At 40.5% G+C, this 13,243-nt stretch overlaps 1 protein-coding gene and 1 pseudogene across 2 annotated transcripts in view; both read left to right on the top strand.

The window, feature by feature from the left end:
- The window catches only part of LOC147354833 (uncharacterized), a 55,412-nt pseudogene that overhangs the window by 27,981 nt on the left and 14,188 nt on the right, over window positions 1–13,243 (top strand). The gene's annotated exons all lie outside the window — the stretch shown is intronic.
- Window positions 9,335–13,224, top strand: LOC147354835 (uncharacterized). The gene has a single exon (XM_086355033.1). It carries the CDS (start codon window positions 9,452–9,454, stop codon window positions 11,147–11,149), a length of 1,698 nt encoding a protein of 565 aa, XP_086211159.1. The 5' UTR covers window positions 9,335–9,451; the 3' UTR covers window positions 11,150–13,224.

The following is a 13,243-nucleotide window of genomic DNA, read 5'->3' as shown; positions in this document are numbered from 1 at the left end:
GAATGATTATTGATAGATTTTGCTGAATTGTTTTAAAAATCATTTCATTTAAATCGAGTTCATTTAAATTTTATGTATTTAAGATGTACATTGGACATACTTGTGTACATCCTTCAAACCAGTTTCCTCTTGCCATTTTAAATTTACCTTCAACATTATCATTACTGATGCAAGAGTATAGTCTACTTTAGTAATGACTATTTTCAAATATATATATATATAAATGGAATGACTGATGGACTCTTCCTGTATCTTATACCATTTATCATATTTATACACATGATCACTTTTTGTGTTTGTGTATCAGGATTTACCTAGTCCTTAATTTTTATAATCTCAGGTATCATGTTTTTCAATACGTAACTTCTTGGAGTGCATTTCTAAAATGAAGCTTTTTCATAACTCCAGTAACTAACACAAGAAAGGATTCTAAATATCAGTGTATATCAGCACAGCCTGGGACACAGTGTGACAGAGTTTGAATGCTCACACCCTTTGACGCAGCCTTGATCTACAAACTCATGTAGCATAGAACGAAGGACGTATGACAGAAGTGAGACCTTGTTGGAGAAATACAGTGGGACATGCTGACCCTGCACAGCAGATGTGGGTACAGAATTCACAAACACTCCAGGGAGATTTGGGGCCGGGCATGTGATACAGATGGCCCACGTTGTGGTGTGTGGGCCTCACACACTCTCACAGTTCTTGTGGATCCCGTGTAATAAGGTGAGTGCAGACAGGCTTGCAAAGAACAAGTTCTGACGTCACCACAAGTTTGATGGTGCACTGATCGTGTTCATTTGAGGGACTGGGTCACAAGTGTTACACAGGTGAAGATTCACACCTGTGAACAGCTTTGTTTCACGAGAACTTGGCGTTGGGTTTTACAGGCATTATGGGAGGTGTCATTCTTCAGCCCTTAGCATTTGGACTAAAGTTTGTCAAGAATGGGTCCCCAGAAGATGTTGGCACTTTCCTTCTGGTTATCTTGATAACTAATAATCATTTGGTGATTTACATTTTTCTGCTGGGTAGGAGGAGCAGTGGGGTGATGAGTGAAGTGGTTAGGAAGAACAGCTGGTGCAGAACAAGAAGACCTTAGGATTAAGAGGGAAGGCCAGTCCTGTGTGTAGGATATAGTTGATTAAGACTTGGGCCAGGGGATGTTCAGAGAGCTAAAGAACAGCTTATTTGGATGGCCTGATTATACATCGGTATTTTTCACCAAGTTGGGCACAGTCACAAACCACAGGCAAGAAAGCCTTTTCTGGGGGGACCACAAGTAGTGCTCTCCCCCTTGTCTACCCGCTCAGGCCTGCTCAGTATCTCTTCTGTATTCAGGGTCCTGGCTTCCCCCCCACCCCGCCCTCAGACTAGGAAGAAAAACGAATAACAGGTTCCCGTGCTGGCTCTTTGAGGGGCCCTGTCTGACGTTTTTAGTGTCCCTGGCCAAAGGTTACAAAATGACTTTTTCCCCTGGCTGCACAAAGGCATTTACTAGATGTTATTTTTTTGGACCAGCTCTTTAACCCAGACACATGGTGGGAAACACCAAGTCCTAATTACTGAACCACCAAGGAATTCCCCAAAATGGCTTTAACACTTCAGGCTGCATGCCTTTCGGAAGCATTAGGATAATATTCATTTGCTTCCAGTTTCCACTGGATGTCAACTTGGGTTGACTTTTAGGTGTCTGAGACCATTTGCAAACACTTCAGTGATTGGTATCATTAAAGACAAATGTTCTTAAGCCCTTCCTCCTGCCCTGGATCCTCTGCCTGCCTAAGGATTGAGCACCTCTGTCACAACAGGTAGTTTTTCAGCTCTCCTACCTCAGTGGTTTTCCTTTTCATTCCTCCAGTGTTGTTGTTCAGTCACTCAGTCGTGTTCAAGTCTTTGTGACCCCATGGACTGCAGCACGCTAGGCTTCCTTGTCCTTCACCATCTGTCACGTCCACTGAGTCGGTGATGCCATCCAACCATCTCATCCTCTCGTCCCCTTATCCTCCTGCCTTCAATCTTTCTCAGCATCAGGGTCTTTTCTAATCAGTCGATTCTTTGCATCAGGTGGCCAAAGTATTGGAGCTTCAGCATCAGTCCTTCTAATGAATATTTAGGATTGACTAGTTGGATCTCCTTGCGGTCCAAGGGACTCTCAAGAGTCTTCTCCAACACCACAGTTCAAAAGCATCAGTTCTTTGATGTTCAGCCTTCTTTAGTGGTCCAACTCTCACATCCATACATGACTACTGGAAAAACCATAGCTTTGACTAAGTTGCTCCAAAGCATGTGGGATTAGTTCCCTGATCATGGATTGAACCAGTGTCCCCTGTATTGTAAGACAGATTCTTAACCACTGGGCCATCAGGTAAGTCCTAAAGTGGGTTTCTTGAAGACAACATACGGTTAAGTTCTGCTTCTGGATCCATTCTGAAATCTCTCTTTTAATTGATGTACTGAGACTATCCATGTTTAGTATATTGGTGTATACTTGGATTAATAATTAATACTGTATTGATAGTATACTTGGATTAATATCTAATATATTTCTTGCCATTTTCTAAAATTGCCCTTTGTTGAGGTCCTTTAATGGACTGGAACCTGGTGGTCCAGAGTCGACCGATAAGAAAGTAAAGGAGAGAAAGAGGCTGGTATTCCTTGGTTTACGCAGAAAGCCAATAAAGCCCCTGCACGGGGCTTGCTCTGTTCACGAAGGCCTCAGGCACCCTCCCGATGGGGTGAAGGTGCAGAGCGCCTTCTCAAGAGGGTCTTAGAAGCCCGGGCAGTAAAGTGAACTCAGAGAGCCTCTGCGCTCCAGGGGATTAGCCTGAAAAAAGAGAGAGAGGGAGAGGGAGAGAGGGAGAGAAAGACACAGGGACCAGAGTTCTGATGGAGCAAAGGTGTTTTAATTAACATGGTGTGGATATATATACTATTTTACAAGGTAGTTATTCTCAGCAAAGATAAAGATTAAATTCCAGACTTACAAAAATAGGCGATCCATATTAGAGAGAGAGAGTTGTAAACAATCACTTTTACTGTATGGTTCACAAGAAGGAAGAGGGTACTTATCACCATATAGAAACAGTAATGAAGGAAATGCCTGGATTCCTCGGCTCCTGGGAGAGGCTTGCCTCTCCTCTTAATTCCCGATTATTCAGGAATTATAAGGAACAGAGAATTCCTGACAGATCCGAAACAGCACACAGGAAGCCTCGTGTTAAATGCTTCCTGACAGTTCCCCCTATTTTATTATATTTGTAAAAAAGGTCTTGACCAAATGAGTTTTGTTAGTATTAACCAACCTTATAGAAAGGAGATGGTAAACAACAAATATAATTATCAAGATAATCACCAAAGTTACAGTTCCAGACCTGATACTGATAATTTGTTCAGCTAAAGTTTCCAAATTAGGGGAAGAGGGCAGATTTTTAGAAAAAGTTTTAAAGATTTTCTTTTGCAGTAATTGTACATTCAGAGAGGCATTATCATGTATATTTTGTAAATGAAATTTGATTTATTCCCAGTTACAGGCAGGTGCAGAGCACCTTCTCAAGAGGGTCTTAGAAGCCCGGGCAGGAAAGTGAACTCAGAGAGCCTCTGTGCTCCAGGGGGTCAGCCTGAAAAAGAAAGAGAGGGAGAAAGAAAGAAAGACACGGGGACCAGAGCTCTGATGGAGCAAAGGTGTTTTAACATGGTGTGGGCATATATACTGTCTTACAAGATAGTTATTCTCAGCAAAGATAAAGATTAAAATTCCAGACTTACAAAACATAGGCAATCCATATTAGAGAGAGAGTTGTAAACAATCACTTTTACTGTTTGGTTCACAAGAAGAAAGAGGGTACTTATCACCGTAGTAGCTAGTAGCTCAGTCGTGTCTGACTCTTTGCGACCAGGCTCCTTCGTCCATGGGATTTACCAGGCAAGAGTGCTGGAGTGGATTGCCATTTCCTTCTCCAGGGGATCTTCCCGACCCAGGAATCAAACCCAGATCTCCCGCATTGCAGGCAGGCGCTTTACCGTCTGAGCCACCAGGGAAGCCCCTACTTATCACCGTATAGAAACACTAATGAAGGAAATGCCTGGATTCCTCAGCCCCCGGGAGAGGCTTGCCTCTCCTGTTAATTCCTCAGGAATTAATAAGGAACAGAATTCCTGACAGATCCAAAGCAGCACACAGGAAGCCTCGGGTTCAGTGCTTCCTGACAGCACTTGTTCTGTTTTTTCGTTCTCATTTTCTGGCTGTGCTGGGTCTTGGCTGCTGCCTGGCCTCTCTGCCTGCAGAGAGAGCAGACTGCTCTCTAGTTGTGCAGGCTTCTCATTGCCGTGGCTCCCCTTGTGAAGCTTGCTTCTGTGGTGCGCTGACTTCAGTAGCTGCTGCCTCGGGGCTCTGAAGCACAGGCTCGGTGGTGGTGGTGCACGGACTTAGTTGCTCTGTGGCGTGTGGGATCTTCTGGGATCAAGGATTGAACCCATGTCTCCTGCATTGACGGGCAGATTGTTTACCACTGAGCCACCAGGGAAAAAACCCTACCCTTATTCTCTGTTCCTTTGTTAATCTACCACTCTCTTTTTTGTGGTGTTAATCAAGCACTTGTGTGACTTTATTTTCTCTCCTTTGTTAGCTCATCAGCTCTATTTGCTTCCATTTTTTAATTTAATTGTGCTAAAATTTGCACTATGTACTTATAAATGATATGAGTGCTTCCTTATGCTATATGGTTTCATGGGTAGTTTGAAAATATATATATTTCTATATAATACACAGATACAATACATATATATACACGTATGATCCTGTGGTTTTTAATTGAAAAGTATTCATGTATAAGTGGACCCAAGTATTTTAGAACCCGTGTTCCAGGTTTACCTGTACTGAATGATTATGCTTACATGTTGAATCTTTAAACCAACACCACCACCACCAATCAGATACAGACAAAGGATTAGTGATTGCCAGATCAAGGTAAGGAGTGTAGATGAAATGAGTGAAGGATGTCAGAAGTTAAACACTTCTAGTTTATAAGGTAAATCCTGAGGGTGTAGTGCACAGCCTAGTGACTCTAGTTAACAAGACTCTGTTTTATATTTAGAAGTTTCCTGAGAGCATTCCTGGTGGTCTAGTTAAGAATCTGCCTGCCAACGCAGGAACAGGGGTTCGCTCCCTGGTGCAAGCAGATCCCACGTGCTGTGGAGCAGCTAAGTTCATGCACTGCAACTGCGGAGTCTGCCTGTTGCAACTACTGAAGCATTCCTGCCTTAGAGCCTGTGCTCTGCAACAAGAGAAGACACTGCAGTAAGAAGCCCGCACATTTCAACTAGAGAGTAGCCCCTGTTTGCTGAACCTAGAGAAAGCCTGAGATTGCAATGACGAACAAGAGAAGCCATAAATAAATAAAGAAAAGAAAAAAGAAATTGCCAAAGGAGTAGATCGTAAAAGTTCTCCTCACACACACACACACACAAAATGCAGTCAGAGTTTCTGAGTTCTGGAAGTACACTTCCTTACCCTATCACAGGTCCAGGAAGTGTGTTCCTGGTTAAAACAACAACAACAACAACAAAACAAAACCATTGACAGAGGAGTGAACTGTAGAAGCCGCCTTTCACCTTCAGCCACCTCCAGTCCTGTCCTGCGCTTGGTGAGATCAGATGCTTCTCAGTTTTACCGCAACTAATTTCCAGAACACAGTCCTGTGGAGTGGTTCTTTCACTTGTCAGAATTCATGGCTGAATCCAAGATTTTTAAAGTTTTCCCTGTTTTTTCCCCTAAGAATTGTGTAACTTCAGCTCTTACATTTTGACCTTTGATACATTTTGAATGCCTTTTTGTATGTGGTATTAGGTAGGACTCTAACTTCATTCTTGTACATGTGGCTATTCAGTTTTTACAACACTATTTGTTGATGAATCTATTGAATAGTAATGGTCAGTAATTATTGGATCATATATTATGAGGGTTGATCTTTATAATCTGAAGTCTATTTCACTGAAGTAGATATCTGTCTTTATGCTATTAGCATGCTGTTTTGGTTCCTATAACTTTTAATATGGTGTGAAATAAATGCTAGGTGCCTTTCATGAATCCCACATGGTCATGATATGTAATTCTGTTTGTATAATTTTTGAATCAGTTTACTGATGCTTTGTGATTTTGCCTTTATGTTCATGAGAGATATTGGTGTATATTTTTTCTGCATGTTTTTGGTTTGGTATTAGAGTAATGTTGGCCTCACAGAATTAGTTAGGAAGCAGTCCTTCTGTTTCTGTCTTCTGAAAGGAATTGTAGAGAATTGTATATCTTCCTAAAATGTTTGTCATATTTCACCAGTTAACCAATCTGGGCAAGTTGCATTCTGTTTTGGAAGATTACTCCTTATTGATTCAGTTACTTTAACAGATGTATACCTATTTAGATTGTGTATTGTTGTGTGGGTTTTGGTAGACTGTATTTTTCAAAAAACTGGTCCATTTCATTTAGGTTATCACATTTATTGTCTTGGAGATGCCTGTATATTTCATTATACCATTTAATGTCCATTCCGTGTGGTGGTTTTTCCTCTTTAATTCTTTCTCTTTGTCTCTCTCTTTTTTCTTTTGGCTGTACCTCCAGGCATGTGAGATGTTTGTTTCCAAACCAGGGATCAAACTGTCCCCTGCAGTGGAAATACAGAGACTTTACCATTGGAACTGGGGAAGTCCTTTTTTATTTTTAATATTAGTAATTTATGTCTTGTCTTGTTTTTGTGATTACCCTAATGAGAATATTTTTTATTTTATTGGTCATTTTAAGGAACCAGTTTACTTTGTTTGTCTTTGTTATTTTTCTTTGTTGGTTTATTAAATGATATCTTTTCTTCCTCCTTTGGATTTAATTTTCTCTTTTTTCTAGTTTTCTAAGGTGATTGCCTTTAGATTTTTTTTTTTAATATATGCATTCAGTACTATAAATTGCTGTATAACCATTGCTTTCACTGCATACACATATTTTGACAAGTGTTGTGTTTGTTTCGAGATACTTAAAAATTTACCTTGAGATTTCTTGTTTGCTCCATGTTTTATTTGGGTTGTTTGACTTTTCATTGTTCTGCGATTTTTCAGCTATCTTTCTGTTACTGGTTCTAGTGTGATTCCACCGTGATCTGAGAACAGACATTGTCTGATTTTTGTTGTTTCAAATTTGTTAAGGTGTGTTTTTCTGGCCCAGCATGTGCTCTGTTTTATAAATTTTCCATGTCAGCTTAAGACTACTCTGCTGTTAGATGGACTAGACTTGTAGTCTGTAGGTGTCCAGATACCCAGTTAACTGTGCTGGGTCTTCATTGCTGTTCAGGCTTTTCTCTAGTTGCAGCGACTGGGGGCTACTCGCCAGTTATGGTACACAGACTTCTGGTTTGGTGGCTTTTTTTTTGAGCACAGGCTCTCAAGCATTTGGTCTTTGGTAGTTGCGGCTCCTGGGCTCGAGAGCACAGTCAGGTAGTTGTGGCACATGGACTTAGTTGCCCTGTGCGCGTGCGGTCTTCCTGGACCCGGGACTGAACCTGTTTGTCCTACGGTGGCTCTTTACCACTGAGCCACCTGGGGAGCCTCCCGTTAGATATGAATATAGTTCCTAACATTTTTATTTTGAATTCTGTTAATCGCTCTCTAATGTTACATGCATGTTTTTATTTAAAGTGGGTTTTGTTGTTTTAAAATTTTATTTATTCAAATATGTTTTTAGTCCATATTGGGTCTTCATTATGGTGCACAGGCTCTGGAGTGTGCAGAGTTGTTAATTGTGGCCTACAGGCTTAGTTGCTGTGGCATGTGGGTTCCTGACCATGGATTGAACCAGTGTCTCCTGTGTTGCACTTTGAATAGTTAACTGCTGGACCACCAGGGAAGTCCTGTAGTATGTTTCTCAGAGACAACATATCGCTGAATCCTGTTTATGGATCCACCCTGATGATCTTTCTCTTAATTGGTACACTGAGACTGTCGATGTTTAGTATATTGATATAGTTTGATAAATATCTAATGTATTTGTTATCATTTTATAAAATTATCCTTGTTCTTTGTTCCTGTGTTAGTCTACCGTTCTTTTTTTTTTTTTGTATTAATAGAGCATTTTGTATGATTTGTTTTCTTTCCTTTCTTAACTTGCCACCATTTGCTTCTCTTCATTTTTTTATTTAGTTGTGCTAAAGTTTGTGTTATGTTTTCAGAATTGATTGAAGACCACTTCTATATAACATTATATGACTTTATGGATAGTTTGATATATATATATATATATATTTCCATCTTGTAATGTTTTAGTTCCCTGACTAGGGATCAGACCTGGGTCCCTGGCAGTAAAAGTGTGATGTCATAACTGCTGGCCCACCAAGGAATTCCTTAATAATTAAAAAAAAATCGTAACTGAAGTTCCATGGTTGCTTAGTTCAATAGGACTCTAGGCTTTCATTGCCATGGACCAGTTTGAACAAGGTATTATCTGTTAGATCTGAAAAGATGTTTTTCTGAATGAGTCATGCAAATAGGAACCTTGTATATAAAAAAAAAGTTCAGTATCACAAATGGTCAGAAAATGCCAATCAAAATGACAGTGAGATACCATGTCACACCTGTTCTAATGTCTGTTATGAAAAAGACAAGAAATAATGTTGGTTAAGATGTGGTGAAAAGAAACCCCTTGTGCACTCTTGGGAGGTGTGTACATTGTTGTCATCACTATGGAGTAGATCATGGAGAATCCTTACAACATTAAATAAGGAACTACAGTATGATCTAGCAATTCCAACTCTGTATTTATCCACAGGGAGTGAAATCACTGTATCAAAAAGGTATCTGTACCCCATGTTTATTGTTGCATTTTTAACACTATCCAAGTGATAGAAACAAGCTGAGTGTTCATTGATGGATGAATGGATAACAAATATCTGGAATATATGGAATATTATTCAGCCCTAAAAAAGAAGGCCGTTTTGCCATTTGCAACATTTGTGTTTGCTTTACTATTTCTTGAACACCAGCTACCTGTTCCACCCAGATGTTCAGATATACAGGATGTATGGTATACTTCTTCACAGGTCACCAGAGGATGTGGTCCTGGTAAAAGCCATTGACAGAGGAGTGAATTATACAGCATGCCTTTCACCTTGGGTCACATCCAGTCACATGTCGTATGCTTGGTGAGATCAGCTGCTTCCTCAATATGACTCCAACTTCATATCCTGAACACGATTCCGTGGACTTCTTTCATGTACCAAATGTAAAATTGTGATGGTGTCATTCACGCCAATAAAGTCAACCGGATCTTTACCATCACTTGTTTGTTTCAGGTTCTTGGCATGGAGTCCAGGATGAAGAGACACCATCTGAACAGAGCAAATCTGCAAGAGTGTCAAAGTTTTGCACTCCCAGGGCATGTTTGTCACCTGAGAAGACCCAACCTTGTAAGATGTGCATCCCAGTCTTGAGAGACATTTTGCACTTGGCTGAAGAACAAGGAACAAATGGGGAGCAGAAAGTATACACATGTGGGGCATGTGGGAAAGAATTCTATTTTACTGCAAACATTCAACAGCACCAGAAGCAGCACGTTAGAGAGAATCGTTTCCTATGTAATACTGAGAGACCCTCATTTTTGAAGACCTGCACAGTGCACCCAGCAGGGAATTTCTCTACCTACATGGAGATTGGGAATGACTTCATGGCCAGCATGGGAGTTCAGTCACAGGCCACTAATACTGGGAAGAAACTGAACAACAGTATGAAGTGTGAGGTTGTTTTTCACAGTGGAGAAAGTCATCACAGTTTGGGAGAAAGTAAGATAGTTTCCAGCCACACAGACATTCTTGTAGCGCATGAGAGAGTCCTCATTAGTGAGGCAGTTTGTGAGGTAAACAAATGTGAGAAAGCTGGCACCCAAAGAAGTAACCTCATTCAGCATGTGCAAGTTCACGCTGGAGAAAAGTCTTATAAATGCAGCCAATGTGGAAAATTTTTTGCCTATAAATCCAGTTGCCTTGCACATCAGAGAGTTCACACTGGAGAACGGCCTTATGAGTGCCCTGAATGCGGGAAATCTCTTGCTAATAGGTCGACCCTCTCTTATCACCTGAGACTTCACACTGGAGAAAAGCCTTTTAAGTGCAGTGAATGTGGGAAATCTTTTCCTGCTAGGTCAAGCCTTTGTCATCATCAGAGAGTTCACACTGGAGAAAAGCCTTGTGAGTGCAGTGAATGTGGTAAATTGTTCAGCCGGAATGAGCATCTCAGAGACCATAAGAACATTCACTCTGGAGAAAAGCCTTTTGGGTGCAATAAATGTGAGAAGTCTTTCAGTAGTAGCTCCAGTCTTCGTCATCATCAGAGAGTTCATGCTGAAGAAAGGTCTTATGAGTGCAATAAATGTTGGAAATCTTTTACCAGTAGGTCCGGCCTTCGTTATCATCAGAGAGTTCACACTGGAGAAAGGCCTTATGAGTGCAGTGAGTGTGCAAAATCATTCACAACTCAGTCAACCCTTTCTAATCATCAGAGAATTCACAGTGGAGAAAGACCTTTTAAGTGCAGTGCATGTGGCAAATTTTTTAGCCAAAAGGTACACCTTAGTACCCATATGAATGTTCACACTGGAGAAAAGCCTTATGAGTGCAATAAATGTGGGAAATCTTTTACAAGTAGGTCAAAACTTTGTACTCATTGGAAAGTTCACATTGGAGAAAGGCCTTTTAAGTGCAGTGAATGTGGGAAATGTTTTACTAGTACCTCAAGCCTTCTTTGTCATCAGAGAGTTCACAATGGAGAAAACCCTTATGAGTGCAGTGAATGTGGAATATCTTTTGTTGGTTCAAGTAGCCTCCGGTATCATCAGAGAGTTCACAATGGAGAAAAACCTTATGAGTGCAGTGAATGTGGGAAAAATTTTACTGCTCGGTGGACACTTCGTGATCATCAGAGAGTTCACACTGGAGAAAGGCCTTATAAGTGCAGTGAATGTGGGAAGTATTTTTCTAATAGCTCGAGCCTTCTTCGTCATCATAGAGTTCACACTGGAGAAAGACCTTATAAGTGCACTGAATGTGGCCGATCTTTTACTACTCAAACACATCTCTATGATCATCACAGAGTTCACACTGGAAAAGGCCTATGAGTGCAGTGAATGTGGGAAACCTGTTAAGCAAAACAGTGCTTCTTCATCCATTGGAAAGTTCATACTAGAGAAAAGTCTCGTAAGTGCCAGGAATATGTTAAATCTTTCATCTGAAGGTGCTACATGGTTAAATAACAGCGAGGTCACACTGGAGAAACAGCTTTATGAATATTGCAAATATTTCTGGCAGTGATGTTGAAGAAGTTTGAGGTAAAGTAACAGTGGGAAGAACCTCTGGAGGAAATGGACCCTTTTTAGAGAGGAAACTGAGGCACAGAGATGCTGGATCACCTGTTAGTGATCTCCTTAGGATGGATACGGATCTGGGATTCCATGCCAGGTTGAGTGATTCTTCCTTTAAGACTAAAACCTCTGCATAAAAAAATCATCATTATTTAATTGCATTTTTCTCAGGAATTTTTTTTCTTGACTGTGCCACGTGCCTATGGAATCTCCCTGTCCAGAAATCTAAACTGTGCCCCATGATGTGGACGTGTGGAATCCTCACCACTAGACTGCTGGCAAATTCCCTACTCAGGATTCTTGATGTTCAGTTTTTGTTTTTCATTTGTGTGTTTTTCACCTGTGTGTTCAGTTCGGTAAAATTTCAATTCATATTTTTGCCTATCTTTGTCTTCTGAGATTTGGCTATTTTTTCTTATTTGACAAGAAGGAAAGCAAAGAAACAACAAAGTTATCTGTTATATTTCACCAATAATATGAGTGACTTTTTTCCTGCATGGAATTCTTGTTCAGAGTATTGGGAGTTTGTATTCTCAATGTTTATACTATTTGTAGTGTAATTGCCACATACATCATATGTTTTTGATAAGTCTGCGCTATTAACATATGTTACCTATTCTTAAGTTCAGACATTTAATTACACTGTAATTAAATCAAGCCGTGTTTTGTAGTGTTTGCTAATTTCCCTGGTGTAAATGTTCATACCATTACCAGTGTCAAATTGTGAACATAATGTCACTGAAATGAAGTTGGGAAGCACTGCCAGTAGCTCACCATTGTATGGTTTTTCCCCTTTACAGTCCCAGTAGCCACAAAATATTTTAGGAATGTAGCTAGTAAACCATAGTAAAATGATTATGGACAGTTTTTGCTAAATTGTTTTTTAAATAGTTTATTGAATGTATATTTGATTTAAGTTTTACATATTTAGAATGTACATTTAGACATACTTGTGTACATCCTTCAGACCAGTTTCCTTCTGCCATTTAAAATTTATCTTCAACATTGTAATCACTGGTTCAAGAGTATATTCTATTTTAGTAATCAGTGAGTCAATCAGTTCAGTTGCTCAGTCGTGTCCGACTCTTTGCGACCCCATGAACAGTGTCAGACTTTATTTTTTGGGGCTCCAAAATCACTGCAGATGGTGACTGCAGCCATGAAATTAAAAGACGCTTACTCCTTGGAAGGAAAGTTATGACCAACCTAGATAGCATATTCAAAAGCAGAGACATTACTTTGTCAACAAAGGTCCATCTAGTCAAGGCTATGGTTTTTCCAGTGGTCATGTATGGATGTGAGAGTTGGACTGTGAAGAAAGCTGAGCGCCGAAGAATTGATGCTTTTGAACTGTGGTGCTGGAGAAGACTCTTGAGAGTCCCTTGGACTGCAAGGAGATCCAACCAGTCCATTCTGAAGGAGATCAGTCCTGGGTGTTCTTTGGAAGGAATGATGCTAAAGCTGAAACTCCAGTACTTTGGCCACCTCATGTGAAGAGTTGACTCATTGGAAAAGACTCTGATGCTGGGAGGGATTGGGAGCAGGAGGAGAAGGGGACGACAGAGGATGAGATGGCTGGATGGCATCACCGATTTGATGGATGTGAGTTTGAGTGAACTCCGGGAGTTGGTGATGGACAGGGAGGCCTGGCGTACTGCAGTTCATGGGGTCTCGAAGAGTTGGACGCGACTGAGCGACTGAACTGAACTGAACTGAACTGATCATGATTTACTTAGTCGTGTTTAAGCTTTATAATCGCAGGTATCATGTCTTTCGATTCATAACTTGTTAGAATGCATTTCTAAAATAAAAGAAGCCTTTTCGTAACTCCAGTAAGTAGCAGCAGCAGAA

The sequence above is a fragment of the Bos grunniens genome, chromosome 18, assembly GCF_055505025.1.
Source record: "Bos grunniens cultivar Pamir isolate PY7600 chromosome 18, Bosgru_T2T1.0, whole genome shotgun sequence".
NCBI lineage: Eukaryota > Metazoa > Chordata > Mammalia > Artiodactyla > Bovidae > Bos > Bos grunniens.
The sequence above is the reverse complement of the archived record's forward strand: the minus strand, read 5'-3'. Positions and strand labels throughout refer to the sequence as shown.